We start from the raw sequence: 25458 nt of genomic DNA, 5'->3' as shown, positions 1-25458 counted from the left end.
AAGCACGAGTGATGGTCTGTGGAGCCATTTCATTTCATAGTAGGACCCCTTTGGTTGTCACCGCAGCAATCTCACAGCACAGCAGTGTATTGAAGATTTTCTTACACCTCCTTTTTGCTCCTCATGGAAAGCCATCTTGAGCCCACATTTCAGCAGGGATATTTCAATCAATGTATTTGGGTGAAAGACCTTTTTTCGATTACGAAACTAAGTCATAATTACATTGCAACTCGAGTGTGAAGATCTGTGAATTTGTTTGCAACTGCCTGTATGCCGACAGTTAGCACCAGATAAAAATTATATTATGCCTTCAGTGTGTCAAAAAATAATTAAATAATACCGAAAACTTGTGAAATGTAAAACCAAATAACACACTGTGCAACTGCACTGCCATTTAAATGCGGTGCATTTATAGTTTCCCCCTTCTCGAGCTCAGACAGCGTGCTGCAGTGGTGGAGGAAACACGCAGTGAGGCTAAGCGATATGACACTCATGGCAATACACGGTTCATGAGCCAAATTCTTGGACACCCCTGTTCTGGATGATCTATAAACACGATGGCATGTAAGGATGCCATATGATTGCCCTTGGCCATGCAGAAAATTGGTTTGTATATTTTCCACTCAAAGGAGAAGTAGCTATGAGTGAGGATGTGGTTTGTTACATTTATAGAATGAGGGGATAGGTTTGGTGTTAAAAGGACGCTGTGGGAGGTAGATCTGACAGCTGCATGGTCATGAGCGTAAGGGATCTTGGTGTATGAGGAGGTGGCAATAACAGTAAGGAGTATGGATCCAGGTGATTATGGGGTGGAGATGGTTGACAGACTGTGCAGGAAGTGGTTTGTGCCTGGGAGTCTAGAACACAGGCAGCTGGTTGGATGGAGGTGTTTGTCAACAAGAGTCACAATTTTAATGGATTGCAGTAACCAACTACAATGAGGTATCCATGATTGTTGAGTTTATGGATTTTGGAAATGAGTGATCAAGTGGAAGCTGTTTTGGAGTTCATTTTCATAGCTGTGTCATCAATAATTAATATTACAAAATATCGGGCATTTCATGTTTCTGCATTGGAGATGACCATAACAGTACTAGAAGGATAATCTTTACAATGGAATAAAGTAAAAGTGTACACAGAAAACAAATTTTTCCAATCTATTTTTCTGTGTTGTTACCTCTTACCTTCAGGTAAAGCTCAGGTGCAATCCTCATGTACAGGTCCATATTTAGTTCATTATGATGCGTAACAAATGGCTTAGCTGTTGCACCACCAGCAATCATATTCATCATTGGAGTTTCTACTTCTAGAAATCCTAAATTATCTAAAAATCTCCTCACATATGAAATAATTTGTGCTCGTACATGAAACTTCTGACGTACTTTTTCATTCAGAATCAGATCAAGATACCTCTGGCGAAACCTAGTTTCCTGTTAAAAATAAAAACAAGTTATGAGAAACATGCAAGCCTGAACTCAAGAATTAGATTTTACTAACACTGAGTACAGGACAGCTGTTCTGAAAAAAAGAAAATTTACACACACAGTGCAACAACCAATCGAACATATAGAAGTTTTGTGAAAGAAGCAGCACTTTTTATCATATGGTCAATATTTTCTATAATTTTCTTTTGCTAAAGATGTCCTACATGTTGTAGCACGTGTTCTTTTTATTGTCATATCTTGCATTTGAAAGCCTGAATACGAAAACTAGAATGTTTTATTTTTGGAGTCTACTTTAAATATGGGGGAGGAAGAGGAGGTAGGATTTTAATACCTATCAACACACTGGCCACGAGTTTCTCAGCTAAATTATTCCAGCACTTGCCTCAGGTAAGGTGCGAAACCTTCTTGATAATTGATGGATGGTAATTTGATCTTCACCCTTTCTTAGCATGAGTTTAGAGCCATAATCACTGTCACTTCATCCCAGTACAATCAGATTAACACTACACTCTTCCAACATTTGACTAGCATGCCAGTATCTTAAAAAATATAAGTTATTTTTGCAGTCAAAAAGAAAAATGTATGGTTATGAGGCATGCATATGATGAGGCTAAGTAATTCAGAGCCCCCAGCCACAAGTTAAATATAAAATCAAAGTAAGACTCAATACAATTTAAGGAATACAACAAAATCATGAAAGTCCTTGGTAAGCCAAAAGATTGACAGTAATCTACAATAATGAAGGAGAGGGTTGGGCTGAAGGCTTAACATATTGCCGATACCGAGTTTGTTAGGTTAAAGATTGTCAATTGACAAATGTGGGGAAATAATGTGTTATGGTCTTGCATAAGATACTGTCACGAAAGTAAGCTGACGTGATTTACAACACGGACTGAGACTGGCTGTGGTCTCACTGGTAATTAAATAATGACATACTGACGGGAATAACTTTCTAAGGAGGCAGGGTGGTGGGAGAACAGCACGCCAATGCTGAATGCAGTAAAATGCACGAGTGTGAGAAAAATTGGGAAAGGAAGTTGGAGTATTTAAAAAAATGTCTGGAGATAGACAGTCAGAGATGGAGATAGATAGAGTGACAGAGATAGGGAGATGGAGAGGAGAAGAAGAAGAAGAAGAAAGTCAATTTTTTTTTTTTTTGTCATCAGTCTACTGACTGGTTTGATGTGGTCCGCCATGAATTCCTTTCCTGTGCTAACCTCTTCATCTCAGAGTAGCACTTGCAACCTACGTCCTCAATTATTTGCTTGACGTATTCCAATCTCTGTCTTCCTCTACAGTTTTTGCCCTCTACAGCTCCCTCTAGTACCATGGAAGTCATTCCCTCATGTCTTAGCAGATGTCCTATCATCCTGTCCCTTCTCCTTATCAGTGTTTTCCACATATTCCTTTCCTCTCCAATTCTGCGTAGAACCTCCTCATTCCTTACCTTATCAGTCCACCTAATTTTCAACATTCGTCTATAGCACCACATCTCAAATGCTTCGATTCTCTTCTGTTCCGGTTTTCCCACAGTCCATATTTCACTACCATACAATGCTGTACTCCAGACGTACATCTTCAGAAATTTCTTCTTCAAATTAAGGCTGGTATTTGATATTAGTAGACTTCTCTTGGACAGAAATGACTTTTTTGCCATAGCGAGTCTGCTTTTGATATCCTCCTTGCTCCGTCCGTCGTTGGTTATTTTACTGCCTAGGTAGCAGAATTCCTTAACTTCATTGACTTCGTGACCATCAATCCTGATGTTAAGTTTCTCGCTGTTCTCATTTCTACTACTTTTCATTACCTTCGTCTTTCTCCGATTTACTCTCAAACCATACTGTGTACTCATTAGACTGTTCATTCCGTTCAGCAGATCATTTAATTCTTCTTCACTTTCACTCAGGATAGCAATGTCATCAGCGAATCATATCATTGATATCCTTTCACCTTGTATTTTAATTCCACTCCTGAACCTTTCTTTTATTTCCATCATTGCTTCCTCGATGTACAGATTGAAGAGTAGGGGCGAGAGGCTACAGCCTTGTCTTACACCCTTCCTAATACGAGCACTTCGTTCTTGATTGTCCACTCTTATTATTCCCTCTTGGTTGTTGTACATATTGTATATGACCCGTCTCTCCCTATAGCTTACCCCTACTTTTTTCAGAATCTCGAACAGCTTGCACCATTTTATATTGTCGAACGCGTTTTCCAGGTTGACAAATCCTATGAAAGTGTCTTGATTTTTCTTTAGCCTTGCTTCCATTATTAGCCGTAACATCAGAATTGCCTCTCTCGTCCCTTTACTTTTCCTAAAGCCAAACTGATTGTCACCTAGCGCATTCTCAATTTTCTTTTCCATTCTTCTGTATATTATTCTTGTAAGCAGCTTTGATGCGTGAGCTGTTAAGCTGATTGTGCAATAATTCTCGCACTTGTCAGCTCTTGCCGTTGAAATTGTGTGGATGATGCTTTTCCGAAAGTCAGATGGTATATCGCCAGACTCATATATTCTACACACCAACGTGAATAGTCGTTTTGTTGCCACTTCCCCCAATGATTTTAGAAATTCTGATGGAATGTTATCTATCCCTTCTGCCTTATTTGACCGTTAAGTCCTCCAAAGCTCTTTTAAATTCCGATTCTAATACTGGATCCCCTATCTCTTCTAAATCGACTCCTGTTTCTTCTTCTATCACATCAGACAAATCTTCACCCTCATAGAGGCTTTCAATGTATTCTTTCCACCTGTCTGCTCTCTCCTCTGCATTTAACAGTGGAATTCCCGTTGCACTCTTAATGTTACCACCGTTGCTTTTAATGTCACCAAAGGTTGTTTTGACTTTCCTGTATGCTGAGTCTGTCCTTCCGACAATCATATCTTTTTCGATGTCTTCACATTTTTCGTGCAGCCATTTCGTCTTAGCTTCCCTGCACTTCCTATTTATTTCATTCCTCAGCGACTTGTATTTCTGTATTCCTGATTTTCCCGGAACATGTTTGTACTTCCTCCTTTCATCAATCAACTGAAGCATTTCTTCTGTTACCCATGGTTTCTTCGTAGCTACCTTCTTTGTGCCTATGTTTTCCTTCCCAACTTCTGTGATGGCCCTTTTTAGATATGTCCATTCCTCTTCAACTGTACTGTCTACTGCGCTATTCCTTATTGCTGTATCTATAGCGTTAGAGAACTTCAAACGTATCTCATCATTCCTTAGTACTTCCGTATCCCACATCTTTGCGTATTGATTCTTCCTGACTAATGTCTTGAACTTCAGCCTACTCTTCATCACTACTATATTGTGATCCGAGTCTATATCTGCTCCTGGGTACGCCTTACAATCCAGTATCTGATTTAGGAATCTCTGTCTGACCATGATGTAATCTAATTGAAATCTTCCCGTATCTCCCGGCCTTTTCCAAGTATACCTCCTCCTCTTGTGATTCTTGAACAGGGTATTCGCTATTACTAGCTGAAACTTGTTACAGAACTCAATTAGTCGTTCTCCTCTTTCATTCCTTGTCCCAAGCCCATATTCTCCTGTAACCTTTTCTTCTACTCCTTCCCCTACAACTGCATTCCAGTCGCCCATGACTATTAGATTTTCGTCCCCCTTTACATACTGCATTACCCTTTCAATATCCTCATACACGTTCTCTATCTGTTCATCTTCAGCTTGCGAAGTCGGCATGTATACCTGAACTATCGTTGTCGGTGTTGGTCTGCTGTCGATTCTAATTAGAACAACCCGGTCACTGAACTGTTCACAGTAACACACCCTCTGCCCTACCTTCCTATTCATAACGAATCCTACACCTGTTATACCATTTTCTGCTGCTGTTGATATTACCCGATACTCATCTGACCAGAAATCCTTGTCTTCCTTCCACTTCACTTCACTGACGCCTACTATATCTAGATTGAGCCTTTGCATTTCCCTTTTCAGATTTTCTAGTTTCCCTACCACGTTCAAGCTTCTGACATTCCACGCCCCGACTCATAGAACATTATCCTTTCGTTGATTATTCAATCTCTTTCTCATGGTAACCTCCCCCTTGGCAGTCCCCTCCCGGAGATGGGGAACTATTCCGGAATCTTTTGCCAATGGAGAGATCATCATGACACTTCTCGAATTACAGGCCACATGTCCTGTGGATACACGTTACGTGTCTTTAATGCAGTGGTTTCCATTGCCTTCTGCATCCTCATGTCGTTGATCATTGCTGATTCTTCCGCCTTTAGGGGCAATTTCCCACCCCTAGGACAAGAGAATGCCCTGAACCTCTATCCGCTCCTCCGCCCTCTTTGACAAGGCCGTTGGCAGAATGAGGCCGGCTTCTTATGCCGGAAGTCTTCGGCCGCCAATGCTGATTATTTATCAAAATTTAGGCAGTGGCGGGGATCGAACCCGGGACCGAAGACGTTTTGATTATGAATCAAAGACGCTACCCCTAGACCACTATGATGACAAAAACCACGAGAAAAAGAAAAATCTTCAAGCAGAATGACCATACGGTGAGTGATATCCCTGCAGTTGATGGCATTTGGTGGCTATGTAAGCAGTTTACATTCCTACTAAAAAAAAAAAAGCATTAAGCTTTAGTGACCTTTTCCTTTTTCCACAAATGGACACAGTGACAATGCATTACACACAAAATTTCATAACAATCTAGCCCCTTTAAGGGCTATATGCAATTTTCTATAATCTTGTGAAAGCCATTTACTTTAGTCTCACCTTGTCCTTTAAACCAAAGTGTAGATGTGGCAGCATATGAAGACATGGGGACAACAGTTTAATTTGTTTTGGTATTATTGAGAGTTCGCCCTTCTTGGTTTTACCTGGAGACCCAACACAGCCAACAATATCACCACGTCTTATTTTACCTGTATCCTCAATGAACTTTTCTTCAGAGGAATACAATTTTGCATTTGCCATAACTTGAATTTTCACACCTTCCCCCCTCAGGTCATAGAATATTAACTTCGCTCCAGATTCTCTGATAGCATGAACACGCCCTGCAGGAAAGAAAAAACAAAGTAGTGTTTTTGGAGAAATTGTCACAAATGTCACACCTTGGAGAAACTAAAATATATCTTAATAATAAATGCTGAAGACTTCAACTGCCTAAAGTGACAGGCTGCAGGATGTCCATAAACTAATATATATATCATTTCATTAGTTCAAGTACACAATAATAAAACCAAGACACTGAATTGCCACAGTACAGAGCACATCACTCATGACACATACTATGTCAGAAGTAAGGCCAGCAACTATCATGAGTTAAAAGTTCTGGGTTACTGTGGAATTTTCATTACATATGCAGATGTTAAAAGAAAATTTTTTATGTCCATATGTTCTTTCTCACAAACAGCAGATTGAAACAGATACTATAAAGCTACCAACTATCAAAAGGATACCAAATAAGTCTCATAGATAGCACAGCATAGAAAATACAACAAAACTAAAAACAATAACTGAAGAGACCACACATTGTTGTGTGTGTCACATTTTTGACAACTGTTCTAAAATAGCAAGCAAAATTTAAAAACCCACAAAGCATAAGGATCTGCTTATAAAAATATGTTACAAAATATATGGTCTTATAACATCAGAGCAAATATGAAAACACTGTTTTAGTTCCTGACAAGTTACAACTGTGTCCAAATAGGCCTCAAATGCAAATACCTAAGTTTAACGAGCAACAATCTTCCAACTGAGAAACGGAAGTTCAAACACTGGTTGAAAGTTTCAACCAGCAACCAACTGCTCCTAATTCCTTCTGAACTCCATGGAGGGCTCCCTACAACACAGTTAGTCCAGCACCCTCATGAAAATGAGTAGGTTTAGTATTTTAACCTCACTATGACCTCATGGTTGTAAATGAGATGAAATTGGAGAGATTGAGGAACTTTGAAGTTTAAAAACACTGCAAAAGGTGTGTCTGGTAATATAATTAGAGAAGCACTGGATGCTCAAGGTAGTTGTCATGGTCCAAGTCCCAGTTTAGCACAAGTTCCCACTTGTCATTAATGGTCTAAATTTTTTGTTTGGAACAAGTTTAATGATACAGCCACATCTAAAAGTTTGATTGCATCTTCACAATGGGCACAAGCTTTTGAGAATGGTCTCCCTGAATTAATTCTGTCAAGCTGATTGCAAGAAATGAATTTTCAGTTTGTTACTACTCATCTCAGCACTTGTTTGATCGACTGAAGGGACGATTTTATTGGACCCACTAATTTCGCGAATAAGCACAGCTTCTTGATATTCTTAGCTAGCTCTACAGAAAAAGACTTTTTCCGTTCCTTAACAGTTTTCAAATAGTTCTTTTTGGAGTCATTCTGGTTTCTTAACCTCGGTTTATCAACAAAATTTTGGTTTCTATTGTGCCTGTAATTTTTGTGCCTTTATTAACAGCTTTTTACTTTGTTATTAAATTACAATGGGTTCTTATAATTCATAACCATTTTTAATACTATCTTAAACAAGAAGAGTCTAATATGTCAATTTTGTTGAAGCTACAAAGCCTCTGTGGAACTGTATGTTTGGAATTAAACATATGTTTTGTTATTCATCAGAAGGCCTAAGATACTATTATGTTGAATGGGTTGTCTAGTCACTTACGATATCTTACAACTAACGCATTAGAATTGATTCTCAACAAATCTGTCTCAAGGTCCCCCTTTAGTAAACACGTGACAATCCCAGTCAATAAGCGCAAACAAGGAAATCTATTAGAATGAGATTTTCACTCTGCAGCGGAGTATGTGCTGATATGAAACTTCCTGGCAGATTAAAACTGTGTGCCGGACCGAGACTCGAACTCGTGACCTTTGCCTTTCGCGTGCGAGTTCTTTACCTTTGAGCTACCCAAGCACAACTCTCACACCGTCCTCACAGCTTCAATTCTGCCAGTACCTCATCTCCTACCTTCCGAACTTCACAGAAGCTCTCTTGCGTACCTTGCAGAACTAGCACTCCTGGAAGAAAGGATATTGTGGAGACATGGCTTAGCCACAGCCTGGGGGGATGTTTCCAGAATGAGATTTTCACTTTGCAGCAGAGTGTGCGCTGATATGAAACTTCCTGGCAGATTAAAACTGTGTGCCGGGCCAAGACTCGAACTCGGAACCTTTGCCTTTAGTGGGCAAGTGTTATAAAGACTGAAAATCTCATTCTGGAAACAGCCCCCAGGCTGTGGCTAAACCATGTCTCCACAATATCCTTTCTTCCAGGAGTGCTAGTTCTGCAAGGTTCGCACGAGAGCTTCTGTGAAGTTTGGAAGGTAGAAGATGAGGTACTGGCAGAATTGAAGCTGCGAGGATGGGGCGTGAGTCGTGCTTGGGTAGCTCAAGTAGAGCACTTGCCCGTGAAAGGCAAAGGTCCTGAGTTCAAGTCTCAGTCCGATACACAGTTTTAACCTGCCAGGAAGTTTCAAGGAAATCTATTATTACAACAATCTCAATCTCAGTAACTTTGCCACAGGTTTCTCAGTTAACATTTCATGCTCAAAGTGCCACAGTTCATACTCTCCCTTCATACAATTTGGCAGTGCTATCTACATTCTTCTTTAACTACACTGTTGGCTTGACATTTGTCCACATCAGTTATGGCAATTAGATCATCTATGACAGTGGAGAAATGAATAAATGACTGTGCTATTCATTAATAAGTGGAATTAAAAGGGGGAAAAAATTACCTGCAACACTAAGTTCGATGTTCTCCAAGATTTCTCCATCATTAACAGCACTGTATTTTTCTACAAACTCTTCTAAGGATATAGAAACATGAAATTTGTGGGGATATGGATGTTCATCACTTTGCTTCAATTGTGTAACAGCTTGTGTTCTTAAACGGAAGTATTCCTGGAAATTACATAGAAAAAAACATTACACCAAGTTACATTTTTTCTACACAATTACTAACAATAACTGGAGGAAAATCACAATGCTCAGTATTAAATAATGCATCAAATACAAGGCTGTGACAGTGTTTCACATGTAATTTTAGGGCAAGGAGAAAACTTCCTCTGTTACGCACACAGATGGCACTGGTATCAAAATAAGCTTTTGCTTTGTTGGTACATGTGGTGCAAATATATTAAGTCTTGTATCATCTTTATAGAGAATATTAATATTTTTGTTAATGCGACTTCTCAAAGCAGAGTGTGTGTGTGTGTGAGTGAGAGAGACCAAACTACACGGTCATCAGTCCCTCCGACCTCGGATTAACTAAAACCGATAAAATCCCATATTAGAAGAGGGAACTACAATCTCTATGAAAAGATAAACTATTGACAGGGAAGAAAGGAAAAGGGCAGAAGAAGAGGTGAGGGAAAGAAAGTGACTAATGACAGCGGCCTGAAGGGAGAAGCACAGGAGACAAGAGAGACGCTCAAGACATAACAGACCCCATAAGGAAAAGAGTGGGAAGGCAGAGGGCCGGGTTGAACCACCAAGCCCAGTTGAAGCCAATCCAGTCGGGGCAAAGGGGGGAGCAAAAGGGCCTGCCATCCCCTCTACTCATCGATAAGGTGGAAGGTCTCTCCCTTAAATAATGCGATAAAAACCTCTATCACGAATAAAACGTAAAACAAGATCCGCCGCTGAGGCAGTGTCAGCCAACATCAGGGGTAGCGAGTCTGGGAAGCTAAAAGTCCGTTGGAGGGCAGCTAAGTTGGGACAGTCCTATAAGAGGTGAGCCACAGTCAACATCAATCCACGATGACAGAGATGGGGATCCTTACGACGGAGGAGATAACCATGAGTCAGCCAATTATGGCCGATGTGGAGCCGGCATAGGACGACAGAGGCCCATAAGGAGGACCGCCACGGAGTTGCAGATTCCTTAATCGCCCAGAGCCTGTCCAGTGAAGAAAGAGTGCGCCATTCTGCATCCCAAAGGTCCAAAATCTGACGACGTATTGCCGAACGAAGGTCTATTTCCGGAATGCCAATAGCAAGAGATGGCCCGGTAGCTAATTTAGCCAGTCGATCGGCTAGTTCATTGCCAGGTATTCAAACATGGCCTGAGGTCCAAATGAAAACCACCGAACATCGACGTTGAGCAAGGAGAAAAATGGAGTCCTGGATAGCGATGACCAATGGGTGGCGAGGAAAGCACTGGGCGATAGCGTGCAAACCGCTCAATGACTCACTACAGATAGTGAAGGATAGTCCTGAGCAGGAGTGGATATGGTCCAGTGTGCACAAGATGGCTACCAATTCTGCAGTAAAAACACTACAGCCATCTGGCAAGGAATGAAGTTCCGTGCGCCGTCCATAGGTGTAAGCAAAACCAGTGCGGCCAGCAACTACGGAGTCATCAGTGCAGATCACTTCTGAGCCCTGAAAAGAACTGAGGAGACAGTATAACTGGTGGTGAAGAGTCATCGGAGGGACAGAAACCTGTGAATCGACAGAGATCAAGACAGAGCTGTGGCCGAGAGACGCACCACAGAGGGGTAGTACATGTATGAGCGGAGAAAAGAGGCGGTAAAGGGAATTGCAGGAGCTCAGAAAAGAGCGACTGAATGGGGACAACCATGGTAATCCCACATCGTGGCCACCGCTGCGGCAGCGTGATCTCCGTGTCTGGATAAAGGAGACCACAATCAGGGTGCAGCGAATGCAGAGCGCATAAGATATCAGCTGTTGTTGGCAAAAAACTCGCAGTGGTGGAATCCCCACCTCTGCGAGAAGGCAAAGTATGGGGCTAGTCCGGAAGGCACCAGTCGCAAGACGGACCCCACAGTGGTGGATGGGGTCTAGTATCTGCAACGTCGAAGGTGATGCAGAACCACAGAGAGGACTTCCATAGTCTAAACGAGACTGGACAAATGCTTGATACCATCGCAGGACAACAGAGCGGTCTGCACCCCAGGTAGTATTGCACAGACACCTAAGAACATTGAGATGGGACCAGCACGTCCTCTTCAGCTGGCAAAGATGAGAGTGCCATGTCAATTGGGCATCGAAGACCAGACATAAGAAGTGATGGATGTCCACCACCTCAAGGGGCTGGTAATCTAGGAACAGTTCCGGATGGGGATGGAATGTACGGCGACGGCAGAAATGCATGACACATGACTTGGCCGCCAAAAACTGAAAGACATGGGAGAGATTCCATGAGTGCACTCGCCAGATTGCCCCCTGTAGACAGCGTTCTGCAGCACCCATTACGGAGGAAGTGACGTAGATACAAAAACCGTCAGCATACAAAGAGAGGAACACATACAGCTGTTACCAGACTATTAATGGATAAGAGAAAGAGACGGACGCTCAACGCGAAACCCAATTTTCTTGCTGATGGGGAGTGCTGTAGGAGAAGCCAACTTTGACCTGAAAAGAGCGACAAGAAAAGAAGTTATGGATAAAAATGGGCAGAGCGCCACAAAGGCCCCATTCGTGAACGGTGGTGAGGATGTGGTGGTGCCAGGTGGCGTCATAGGCTTTATGCAGATCAAAGAAGATTGCAATGTGTTGCCGATGGGCAAAAGCTGACCGGATAGCAGACTCCAGGTGGACCAAGTTATCCACCGTTAAGCGGCCACAGCGAAAACCACTTTGAGTTGATGACAAAAGGTCGCGTAATTCAAGGATCCAAAACAGCCGCTGACTCACCATGCGTTGGAGGAGCTTGCAGAGGATGTTCGTAAGGCTAATTGGATGGTAGCTATCCAACTGAAAAGGTGGCTTCCCTGGCTTCAACAGCGGAACAAGAATGCTTTCCTGCCACTAAGTAGGAAAGATTTCCACACTTGACAGACAGTTGTAGAGGGTCAGTATACTATGGTGGCCAGCTACCGATAAGTGTTGGAGCATTTGGTTATGTATCCGATCCGGTCCAGGAGCTGAGTTGGGACAAAGGGCGAGGGCACTGGCGAATTCCCACTCACTGAATGGGGCATTATAGGGCTCCGAGCAGCGAGAAACAAAAGACAAAGGCAGTCGTTCTGAGCACTCTTTCAGGAGAATGAACGTGGGTGGATACTGAGATGATGCCGAAGCTTGAGCTAAGTGTTGAGCAAAATTTTCTGCTACAAAGTGAGGATCGGTAAGGACAACACCATGCACAGAAATTCCTGCAACCCCGGTGGGAGGATGATGGCCAAAAATTCGCCTGAGTTTCGCCCAGACTTGTGAAGAGGATGTGTGTGGTCCTATCACAGCTACATATTGTTCCCAACAAACCCGTTTCTGAAATATGATTGGGTAGTGGGCCCAGGTGCGGAGTCGTTTAAAGATCAGAAGAAGAGCAGTAGAAGGGTGCCGCTTGAAGTGTCGAAGAGCACGGCAGGTCTTTTATGGCTGCAGCAATTTCCGGAGTCCACCAAGGGACCATCTTCCGACGGGGGAAACCTGGGAAGGGAGAAGGGAGTTGTTGAAGGGTGGTAGGGCAAGGGATGTGGGTGGCCTGTCAGGTGGGAGGTAGAGATTACAGATTGTGATTGGCGTGGTCAGATGTACCCTGACAGCAATGGCTTCCAGAGTGGTATAGAGGGGAACCCATTTACTAACAATGTCCCTGCAGACCAAGGTGCAAACACCACCAGAAGCCCGCAAGGGGCCAATTCGGTTCTAACAGAAAGCGTGGAACCCATGAAGGGCAGGTGAGTAAGAATTGACAAAATGGGTCTCCTGGAGTGCAATACAAGCAGCAGAGTAGAAGGAAAGAAGGGGCTGCAACTCTGGAAGGTGATTCAAATATCCATTACAATTCCATTGGAGGATTCTCAAGCCGGAGTCCAAATGAGAAGTGAACGGACCAGAGTCGGTCACGCCATCGAGTCGCCATCATCACCGACAATAAAGATGGAGTAATATCCGTATAGGTGGGGTCAGACACTGTTGGTTCATTGACTGGAGGAGGGGAAGGCTGCACCTCAGGGGCCACCAGAGCGGCCTCACCCTTGTTCTTGTGTTTCTGCATCTTCTCTTGGGAAGGAAAAGAAGGGCAGACGACTTCAGCGAGGACGGGCACGGAATTACACCGGGCAATCTTGGCGCCCACCGCCCGCGGATCACGCTGCCGATGTGGAGCAGCAGATCGCCTTTTGGGGGTGCCGAGAAGAGGCGTCCCATGAGGGAGCTCCAGTAGTACCGGCAGCCGCGGCCGCCGAAGGAGGGGAGAACTTCTCTGGTGGGGGAGGGGGAACAGCACCCAAGGGGTGGGTATGGGTAATGATGGGGAGGGGGAGTGGTAGAGGGAGGAGGAGGAGGCTGAAGGCATGGGTCAAATGGGATGGGGCTGTGAAGAGGAGGGGGAATGGATGTAACTGAAGCAAAAGTAGAAGTCAATAGACATGGGATAGAGCCGGTCATATTTTTGACGAGCCTCAGTGTAGGTGAGCCGAACTAAGATTTTGTACTCTTGAATCCTCCTTTCTTTCACAAACACCGGGCATGCAGGCGAGCGTGGAGAATGCTGTCCATGACAATTTACACACAATGGCGGGGGAGAGCACAGGCACAGGCTACTACCACTGTTGTTTTGTCTTCCTGTGTCAACCAATCAATCAGCCAATCAATGGGGCTATCCCATCAGTGAAATTTAACCTTATCTTTCACCCTACCTTTGAGTCGAGGTGAAGTGAGGGAAAAATTGGATGTGACACTTGCTGCTTCTTTGAGACAGACTACGAAATCTCTAGTGGCAGGAACTAGTACGTTTGATGTTCTGCAGCTTGTAAGTACTTATTAAAAGACATGATGCTGCAGAACATCAACTGCAAGTAAATATTTCATTGCCATTGAAGCATAAAGTTCATTGTCAGTGGCCTACGTTAGGCATGTACATATCAAATGACGTGTGTCAATTATAAAATCTCTGCATTTCATTGGTCATCATTTGTACATGTTAAAGCTGTCGAATGTTCACAATTCCTGGTCGCATTGGATATTACTATCATGGAATAGAAATATGGAACAGTAACAGTAGCATCCAATTTGACCAGGAAGTAGGCCTATTCAGCATTTAATAGCTGCAACATTTATGAATGACAACTTGGGTACTGCAGAGATCCACATTAGTTTTGACATCACAGTCATCTTACAACTGACATTCACATCATTTAATATGGAAGTACGTAATACAGTGAAACCCCTACTTTACATTTTCGTGCGGTCCAGACTTAAAAAACTCAAATTTGAGGAAAGTGAAAAATTGAGGAATATGTTAAAACCCCCAAAACATAATCAAAATCACATGTAATTGGCACACACGATTACAAAACATGTTTTTGAGAGATCATCCTTTGTGCTCACCCAGAAAAAAAGCAAAAAATGATGAACATGTTGACTTAAATGAAGAACAAAAAACATAACAGCAGCTAAGTGGTTAAACCATAATCATAAATGTGGACATCTGCTTAATGACATACTTTATCACAACTGCTATTATTATTTAATGCTTTTCTTAAGAGACAAACTTCGTACACTCAGCACCGTGAGTGCTTGGTGAGAGAAACATGAAAAAATGAGTTTACTTCCCCAGTTAATGTTACAAGCCTATTATAAGTCTGCTCAGTGAATTTCTGTACACTGTGCCAAATGTAAATTTGAAAGGAAGCTCAGGTGCTACAGTTTTGCTTCATGCCCTCTATCACTATTGCCAATCTTTACTGTCTACAGCGTGTGGTGCAAAGTATATATATGAGTAGGGTATGTAGTTGTTGAAACTGTATCATGTCAGATTTCCACACGAAAGTCTTTAAAATGTGCTATGGCAAAACCCTTGTTCTATTTCCATGTGACATCTCTGTCATAACAATCTGCAAGGAAATCATATTTTCAGCACTTCACAAAATGCGTTCACCTCTACTTGCACTCCTCTATCACTGGAGGGCCACTTCCACCTCTCCACAGATCCAGTAGGTGAGCTCATTACGTTTGTTAGTGTGGGCTGGGGGCTGTGCAGGCTTTTGGGTAACTTAACAAGTCGCCAGCCAATAAGAGCTCACTAGCTGGAAATAGGCTAAGTTTCCTCGATTATGAGTGAGCATATTTTCTGAGACTCAGTGTCTGAATTTAAAAGGTTGACAATTGATACTGCTGCTGAACATAATACATCGCAAATACATGCAAAAAGTAGAGACTGAGTTATAAGTGGCACAAGAAAAGGTAATGGCTGGGCCCCTTCATCACATATTGGCTAGGTTTGGAACACTTCCCATTGACTGTCTTGTCATTACTGCTGGAACTTAGTGGTAACTGTACCATAACTGTGCAGTGAAGCTAAACGTTGCAAGTTGTGTTGGCAATATCGACTGTGGATTACATCAGCACTTCCTCTCTCACATCTCCCCTCTCCACAACAGCCTAAAATATCCCCTTAATTCCATCTCTTTTGAGCCACTTATAACTTGTTCAGTCACATCAAATGTCAGCAGGAAGAAAATGGGATGAAGTCAAGCGAGACATTGAGTAAGAACTTAGAACTGAGGTACAACTTACTAGGAAGAAATGTAACATCAGAGAATTTTTAGCACTGATCTTACGGGGTTTTTCACAGGGTTAGGAATTTATGGTGTAGAGTCGCAAAAAATCGGAGAATATAAAATCAAAGTTCTACTGTATGTACCACTGACAAGCTCTATGCCCAAATATACATGACAATTAAATATTTTACTTGCTGCTCACGGTGTAAAACAAGATGACTTAACAAATCTCTAGGGTCATTAGCTGCCTACTGTGACTCATTGTAAATCACAATAGAATGATTGTCTGAAAGTACTTTTATGCTTTTTAGTATTGCTGGTTATTTTTTTTGCCTTTTGATGACAGTACAGGAACTCAATTTTGTGATGTACTGGTCATTTTTCTTTACAAGACTGCTGTGCTTAGACAGTAATGCTGATGACTCTATTCTTTCGCCACAGCTCCATTCAGGACAGCTGTGAGAACAGCTGAGAAATGCAAATGTAGGAAAGGATTGCATACTGTTTCACAGACTTCCACAATATGAACATGAAGACTGAATATGTTGGATTGGGGTTCTGTACACAAGAGCTTCCAAATGCCCTCACAAATAGAAGTCTTGTGGTTTTAGGTGCAGAAAACATGAAGGCCAAGAAACTGGTCCACCTCTACCTATCTCCCATTACAGAATCACAATACAAATTTTCAGTGCGATGGTAATTACCATCTGCTAATCCATACAGCAAATGGGCATCTGCCAACTACTCATTTGAGTGTACTTCCACTGCACTGTATCTGAAATCAAGTCCATGAAGAGCACTTAACAGCTGACGCTATGTGCTTGCACAGTTTATAATGAACACTAAATACTTGATGCTTCATGCCTGATGCAAGTAGAGCAATGACATTAAGTCACATGTCAACACAAGCAACAAGGGAAGTCGTATATTGATGGAAGCAATGAAATGTGTCATAGTCAACATTACCTTAATTCAAATGGATCAACAAACACAAACCTAACAATTACAACTTACTGTACCATCTAAGCAAATGTAACCAAGAGGGCATTTTGGAGGATTCATACAAGAAAACATTTCATGTAATGCTGGAGTGTTGTGTTTCTGTGATTAATCTGATTATGAAGAGAAGTATAAAATGAGCTCTAGCATGGAAATACAGCATTTCTGGACCCATGTCCATAAAACACATTTTATTTTTCTGTGTGGGGAATGTTTCCAAACAATTTGGCCAGACATTTTTGTTACACCTGTACATGAAGAGTAACTACAATGATTATACCCTCAAATCTACGTAGGTAAATGGAAAAAGACTGATATCAGTAAGAATGATTTAAAATTAAAAAGAAATGTTTACAAACTTAAAAAGGCTTACATTTGGGCTGACTTCTTCCTCTGCAGCAGCATGTGTATCAGTCTTCTTCTTTGGTGCTTGTGTTTCAGATTTTTGTTTCTCTTTCTCCGCTTTCTCCTTTGCCTTTTGTTCAGCCTTTAGTCGTCTCTTCAGTTCACTGTTGAAGATTTTACATTTAGCAAGAATTAAACTTAATGATGGTAATATAATATGAATGTTTTTATTATTTCAATCTGGATATAAATTACTAATTTTTCTGTCTTTTTTCAGTAAATGCTACAAGGCCTCTTGTTGCATTAACTCTATTGCCATTCTTTAGACAAACCATTAAAGCAATTTGCCTTAAAAATAAAACAATGTACTACAAATAAATATGTACAGGATGATTCAAAAAGAATACCACAACTTTAAAAATGTGTATTTAATGAAATAAACATAATATAACCTTCTGTTATACATCATTACAAAGAGTATTTAAAAAGGTTTTTTTTCACTCAAAAACAAGTTCAGAGATGTTCAATATGGCCCCCTCCAGACACTCGAGCAACATCAACCTGATACTCCAACTCGTTCCACACTCTCTGTAGCATATCAGGCGTAACAGTTTGGATAGCTGCTGTTATTTCTCGTTTCAAATCATCAATGGTGGCTAGGAGAGGTGGCCAAAACACCATATCCTTAACATACCCCCATAATAAAAAATCGCAGGGGGTAAGATCAGGGCTTCTTGGAGGCCAGTGATGAAGTGCTCTGTCACGGGCTGTCTGGCGGCTGATCCATCGCCTCGGGTAGTTGACGTTCAGGTAGTTACGGACAGATAAGTGCCAACGTGGTGGCGCTCCATCTCCAGATACTGTAGTCCAGTTACAGTAACACCTTCGAAGAAAGGTGACGCTGACGCCTAGTCAACAGTGCCTCAAGCGAACAAATGTACAACTAAATGAAACTTTATAGCTTCCTTAATTCGCCGACAGATAGTGCTTAGCTCTGCCTTTTGTCGTTGCAGAGTTTTAAATTCCGGAAGTTGTGGTATTCTTTTTGAATCACCCTGTATTTTAAAAAATAAAATAGCAGGAACAGAACCAGAGACACTAAAAACCTGTTTCTAAACACTTTGTATTTTTTTCTCTATTCCATTAGTTGCTTAGAAGACTGTGAGAAAACAGTAGGATACCATAAAATGTGACAACTTCATGCATTCTACATGCAGTGAATAGCTTACATGTCATGAATGAATGACTGCATCAAACATGAATATATGTCATAGGTGCATCAAAGTCAGGCTATTAACACAACAAACAATATGCCACTAATACTGAAGAGTCTCAGTACCTGCACCTAATGGAAAAAAATTATATTCAATTTTATGTACTCAAAGTTGCTGCTAAAATGTGCTACAGACCTGTTTATTAGTGACAAGTCATTCAGTAATTTAGATATGTTGGGAACTACACACATTTGGTATGATAAGTTATTTTTATTTTGGATTTATATCTGGTCTTCCAAATAAGCCTAATTTGTTATCCTCTAAAGTGGTGCAATTCATGACAAATACTCGTTTTACCATTGGATGTTTTGATAATGACAGGCAACATTAAGGTTGCATCACACGTACAATTCAACTGTTTCACATAATAATCACTACAGTGAGATATTTGGAAATCAGGATTTTTCTCCGGAACGTGAAATAACACGACTGAATCGAACAGGACCAAACTATAGAGGCAATTCACACATTATGTATCACCGCACCTACTACGAAAGTACTTGCTAGTCAGTTGGTGGACGAATAGTATTACTACAAAAATGTAACAAACGCACCCTTTCAGATACAACGTACTTGAAGTGCACAGACATCGATGGCGGGAATGGTTTACAATTACTGGTTTACACCGTGTTATTACTGTCGTTACACGGCTAAGCGCCAACATACTAACGGTGAACTACTGCACCGTATGTTTCATTAGCTCATAAGTAACATATCCTAGAAGTAATTGAAAAGTATAACAAGGTATAAGATTAATTAGTTCTCTTGTGTTTACATCTACATCACTCTGAAACTAAAAATGCAAGACACGTGAAGAGCAATTAACCGCGCACACGTGCACATGCCGTCACACAATCTTTGAGAATTCCATTATTAGAGTGTGAAAAAGTCTTACTTCTTCGATAGTTTCTCACTTCCAGCTTCTGCCATAGCACGTAAATATTGTTCTACCGTTTGTTTAGTGTTCCACAAAGCACAGCCACAAACAACTCCAAGGTATTTAAAACGAGGAAACCCGCCTGTACATCGATACTATACATGGCATCCAATGAAAGAGTGCGATCGGCGTACACCTGAGTGACGTGGGCAATAGCAATACATTGTTTAAATTAGAACAGAAAACAATCAACAGAAGCTACTGAAATATTTTGCGAGATATTTTTAAAACTTCGTCAAAATGTTTGAAAGATCATCGCGCTCTGTAAATCAAGACAAGATTTTGATTCAAGCAGAGCTCCCTGTTAAAGTCTTCGCCCCGATCCTATCGGGGAGCAATGTTTTTGGCTTGTTCGTATTTTACGTTTGGATTTCTTAACTACTTGCTGCAAAAATGATTCTATTTTTACGCTCGTTCCTTATGTTTGTTGTGCGTTGTCTTGACAACGTAAACAAGGTATACCTCAATTGGAAACAACTGAAAGCAAGTGTTAATAAATATCTATATCTCAGTTTAAATAACGCGTGCTTTTACGTTTCTTGAACGAAGGTTTGCCACTTGCTGTGAAAATATGCTCAGTACGAAGGATGTGAAGAGACTAGCGGAGTTGCTGAAAACAGAAGATCATGAATCTGACAGCGACGATGACTTACCAAAATCTGGTCTCGCTCGATTAGGTGAGCTGTGACGATGCTTGTAGCCCAAACGCTGCTTTTAATTACATATGTAATTGCACGTAAAAGTCGTAAATTTAGTGTTTATAATTTTAAGCAATAAACTACTTACAAGGACAGCACACTTACAGATTGCTTCAGACGGGAACTCGGTCTATGACAGTCATGCCAGCCGCGAGCCCCTTTGGTCCTTGTGTACGGACCCCTCAGTCCTCCTTTCCAACATCCAAGACTAAACTTGAATGAAGCACTTTCAATTTTATTATTAAGAGTTGTGTAAATAAGGCAAAGAAACACTTTTCATAAACAATTTATTGCCATTAGAATGTTGGCGATTAAGAATTTTCTTAAACGATGCCATTTAGGAAAGAGATTCCTATTAAATATAATTTCTTAGAGATTTCCTTTAACTGAAAACCATTATTGTGTCAGATCCATGAATATGCTAATTAATGTACGTTTCTGACTTAGTTTGTGGATGAAAGTTGCTTGAAGACTGAAATACACTTACAGAAATTGAACTTTTATTGCTTTTATATTTGCGGACTCTTCTATTATTTGCCGAGTATTCAAACTATCTAAGATCTCATATTGTATTGAAACAATAGCCACAGTAGTAAGTCGTTGCTGATGTATTGTTGATCTTAAATGACTTTGTACAGTTTTTAATTTTGAAGAGGATTTTTTACCAAGTGCAACAGTAAATGACAAAGTAAGAAATGTTCTTAATGTTATTGCTGTGATAGGAAAAGTTGATATTAAATCAAGTGTAAATGGATATTGCAGAATGTTATGTGGATAACAAGACTAATTTTTTCTAGAAACTGCAGTTCTAAAGTGTTTTTTATTTCAAATTCGATAGATCCATATTGTGATGAATCACAACGATGTGGAATGAGTCAGGCTTCCATTATTATAGACATAAAATAAACAAATGTACTGTAACAAAAATATAGAAAACTAATGAAAAATTGAAGTAAAGTTAATAATGAGTAGTCAAAAATAACTCAATGTGTGGTTCAAGTAAACATGACATAAATTACTGAGAGTAACTTAAGGTTGAGAAAAAAGAATATTTATACATTGTCCTTCATAAACCAGGAAGATGAATAACGGTTTGGCAATACAAATTTACGAAAACAATCACTGATTAATCTTCAAGTACACATCAAGAGAGCAGAATGGCTTACATATAAGGTAATTTCTTAATTTAGATTTGAATGTAGGTTGAGCATTAATGTGGATTTTAATATTCGATGGAAGAGAACTGAAAACATTCGTTGCAGACTAGTGAAAAACGTTTTGTGTCTGAACTAGATGCAAGATCCCTATGTAAATCATTTTAGACTTTGTGTTGTGGTCATGGTATGCACTATTAAATGTAAAAAGAGAATTGTTATTAGTGACAAAAATTCGTCAAAGATAATGAGTATTGAGACATGGTGGTTAATATTTGGAGCTTATGGAACAGGTTCCTAAAAGAATATCTTGGGCGAATGCCACTCAAGATTCTAACTGCTCTCTTTTATGCAATAAAAATTTCTTTTTAGCTAAAGATTGACTCCCACAAAAAATTATACCATATGACATGATAGAGTAAAAACCAAAGAAGCACCTTTGATATAATTCATATTACCAACACCAGCAATTACACACATGGAATAAATTACCACACTGTGTCTTTTCTGAATATCTAGAATGTGTTCAGACCAATTTTACATGCCATCAGTTAGAGTATTCATGAGTTTGACAATTCACAATATAATATATTTTGGTTATTCCAGTTCAAGTGAAATTTTTTACTTTCTTATTGAGATGCACAAAACTGCATATATTGAGTTTTTTCAATATCTAGTGCTAATCCATCAAACTTAAACCACTGTAAGGTGTTTACAAGTATAGTTTTACGTTTTCCACCAATTGTTTGGCTTTGAAGCGGAATAGTGCCATTAGCAAAAAGACTAAATTTTCTCTCAGTGTTTGTATGAAGGGGAAGATCGTTGATGAAGATAAGAAACAATAAAAGTCCCAAAATGGATCCTTGTGGCATTCCACACTTTAAAGCGCCCCAGCCAAATGAAATGGGACCGCTATCTTTACCATTAAGTATCACCTGTTGCTTTATATTGTGTAGATATAATGTAATCCATCTACCAGTGATGCCATTCAAAGTATAAAAATCAGTCATCCTTAAGAGAATGCTGTTATTTACATAGTCAAAGGCCTTTGACAAGTCACAGAAAAGTCCAATATGTGACATTTTGTTATTTATTGATTCAAAAATTTCATTTGTGAGAGAGAAAGAAGCCTGCTCTGTTGATATGCTTTTTGGGAACCAAATTGTGTTTTGCACAGGATGTTGTGAATCAGTTTCTCTAATATTTTCGAGAAACAACTCATCAGAGATCTTGGGCAGTAGGTATATAAATTAATTTTTTCACCCTTCTTTAAAAGTGGTTTTATTATAGCAAATTGTAAGCAATTTGGGACAGCTTCTTGCTGCAACCATACATTGAAAATATTACACAAGACTTGATAAATATAATAACTACAGTGCTTCATTTTTGTATAAATCAATACTGTAAATGTCAGTTTAAGTTTCACATGTACATTGAGATGACATAAGTCATGGGATAGTGATATGCACATGTACAGATGGTGGCAGTATTACCTAAACAAGATTTAAAAGGGCAGTGCGTTGGTGGAGCTGTCATTTGCACTCAGGTGATTCATGTGAAAGATGTCCAACGTGATTTTTGCTGCGTGACAGAAATTAATGTCAGAATGGTAGCTGGAGCTAGATGCATGAGATACTCCATTTCAGAAATTTTAGAGAATTCAGTATTCTGAGATTCACAGGGTCACAAGTGTGCCTATAATACCAAATTTCAGGCATTACCTCCCACCAAGAACGACACAGTGTCTAACAGCCTTGACTTAACATCTGAGAGCAGCAGCGTTTGTGTAGAGTTGTCAGTTATAACAGAAACAACACTGCTTGACATAACAGTAGAGATCAATGTGGAATGTATGACGGACATATCCATTAGCAAAGTGCAGTGAAATTTGGTATAATGAGCTATGGCAGCAGACGATTGATGTGAGTACCTTTGCTAACAGTACGATACCTACAGCAGCATCTCTCCTGGGCTCTTGACCATATTGGTCGACCTTGACGACCGGAAAACTGTGGCCAGGTCTGTTGAGCCCTGATTTCAGTTAGTAAGTGCTGATGGCAAGGTTAGAGTGTGGCGGAGATACCACAATCCCATGGATGCAGGATGTCAACAAGGTACTGTGCAAGCTGGTTGTGTCTCCATAATGATATGGATTGTGTTTACAAGGAATGGATTGGGTCCTCTGGTCCAGCTGAACCGATCATTGTCTATAAATGATTACGTTTGGCTACTTGCAGACCATTTGCAGCCATTCATGTTCCCATAACCCCAACAGAATTTTTTTGGGTGCCAATGCATCATATCATTGGGCCACAATTGTTTGCGATTGGATTGAAGAACATTCTTGACAATTCGAGAGAGATATTTGGCCACCCAAATAGTTTGACATGAATCCGACAAACATTGTTTGAGCATAATTGAAATGTCAGTTTGTGCACAAAATCCTGCACTGGCAACACTTTTGCAATTATGGTCAGCTGTAGAGGCATCATGGCTCAATGTTTCTGGAGGGGACCTCCAAAGACTTGTGGAGTCCATAGTATGTGGAGATGCTGCAATATGCTGGCCATATTAGGAAGTATCCCAAGACTTTCGTCATCTCAGCGTAAATTTTTAAGGTTTCATTAATTCATTTCTAGAGTACCTAAATGCTGTACTACTGAAAAAGTAAAAAAATCGTCAAAAAGTTTTGTCTTCAAATCTATTTGTCAAGGAATTTAATGTCTGATCTAGAAGTCGAAAAAATCTTGACTTCATAATTGATTTTGGGGTGTAATAAAATTTTGTTATGATGTTCTTACTGAAATTGTGTTGGTTTTTTCCTTGGGTGGCCTATATTTACTGGAAGGTAATCTGCTTCAGCATTTAGTTTATATGTGACTTTGGCAGCTCCCAGACCATTTGAAAAATTTCATCTATGTGGTTTTCTGTGAACTTACTAATTAAACTTTTTACCAAGTTTATGTATATGTAAGTATTAACATTTAGACTTTGTAACATTTTACATAATTTCTTTCAAAACATCGAACCAGCTTAGAAAAGAGGAAATAAATTTATAATTCTGAATTTTTAAAGCAAATGAATACATTTTGTGAGTTGTGATGCAGCCCAACCACGAGAATTTTCTGATATTTCTGGCACAGTATGAAATATTTTTTCAGTGTCATACCATAATGGTTTGACTGTTTTAATTGTTATGGACCATTGTGTACCTCTTAGTGCTTTTAAATTTAACTATGGTAAATATTTGCAGATGATTGACCACTTAATTATACATGATACTAACAAAATATAAATTTTTTGATGTGCATTGAAGAAATTGCTCGCTATGTGAGAAATATTTGCTGCATCATTTACTACTATGAGCTAAGCATGGAATTTAAAATGCATTTTTATTAATATCCAAATTTTTTTCTGAAATATATTATGGTTTTCGCTTATGTTTGAGCAAATGTCATGACCTTTCCTGTACAAATTTTCGAGATGAAGGCTTAATTGCGACAGTTCAAAACAAAATTTAATAAACCCTCTCCAGTTGAACTGATGGTCAGACAAAAACCAATGAAGTGTTCACATATCTCTACTTCTTTATTTGTGTAATTTAGACAAACATACCTAAGTATACAGAATGAGATTTTCACTCTGTAGCGGAGTGTGCGCTGACATGAAACTTCCTGGCAGATTAAAACTGTGTGCCCGACCGAGACTCGAACTCAGGACCTTTGCAGACTCGAAATCGGGACCTTTGCCTATCTGTGGGCAAGTGCTCTACCATCTGAGCTACTGAAGCACGACTCACGCCTGGTACTCACAGCCTTATTTCTGCCAGTATCTCGTCTCCTACCTTCTAAACTTTACAGAAGTTCTCCAGCAAAGGTCCCGAGTTCGAGTCTTGATCGGGCACACAGTTTTAATCTGCCAGGAAGTTTCATATCAGTGCGCACTCCACTGCAGAGTGAAAATCTCATTCCGGAAACATCCCCCAGCCTGTGGCTAAGCCATGTCTCCGCAATATCCTTTCTTTCAGGAGTGCTAGTTCTGCAAGGTTCGCAGGAGAACTTATGTAAAGTTTGGAATGTAGGAGACGAGATACTGGCAGAAGTAAGGCTGTGAGTACCGTACGTGAGTCGTGCTTCGGTAGCTCAGATGGTAGAGCACTTG

The 25458-nt window shown here is 40.3% G+C and overlaps 2 protein-coding genes across 4 annotated transcripts in view; one reads left to right on the top strand and one right to left on the bottom strand.

Moving 5' to 3' along the window:
• LOC124776240 (lysine--tRNA ligase) overlaps positions 1-19564 on the bottom strand; it is an 85212-nt gene extending 65648 nt beyond the window's left edge. Inside the window, exons 1-5 of one of the 3 annotated variants that reach the window (XM_047251104.1) lie at positions 19404-19564; positions 17263-17398; positions 9153-9318; positions 6185-6465; positions 1185-1430 (exon numbers count right to left, since the gene is read on the bottom strand). In XM_047251104.1, the coding sequence (XP_047107060.1) occupies positions 1185-1430; positions 6185-6465; positions 9153-9318; positions 17263-17398; positions 19404-19438 (864 nt within the window). In that variant the 5' untranslated portion in view covers positions 19439-19564. Of the gene's footprint in view, positions 1-1184; positions 1431-6184; positions 6466-9152; positions 9319-17262; positions 17399-19062; positions 19315-19403 lie in introns of those variants that run through there. The other 2 variants (XM_047251103.1, XM_047251105.1) reach the window with 2 other exon arrangements.
• A 416-nt stretch (positions 19565-19980) lies between these two features.
• Positions 19981-25458, top strand: part of LOC124777976 (dynein axonemal assembly factor 6) — a 61727-nt gene continuing 56249 nt past the window's right edge. Inside the window, exon 1 of the mRNA XM_047253539.1 lies at positions 19981-20122. Within this exon, the coding sequence (XP_047109495.1) occupies positions 20017-20122 (106 nt within the window). The 5' untranslated portion in view covers positions 19981-20016. The remainder of the gene's footprint in view (positions 20123-25458) is intronic.

Source organism: Schistocerca piceifrons, chromosome 2 (assembly GCF_021461385.2).
Source record: "Schistocerca piceifrons isolate TAMUIC-IGC-003096 chromosome 2, iqSchPice1.1, whole genome shotgun sequence".
Classification (NCBI taxonomy): Eukaryota; Metazoa; Arthropoda; class Insecta; order Orthoptera; family Acrididae; genus Schistocerca; species Schistocerca piceifrons.
Note: the sequence above shows the minus strand (reverse complement) of the source record. Positions and strands in the feature narration are given on the sequence as shown.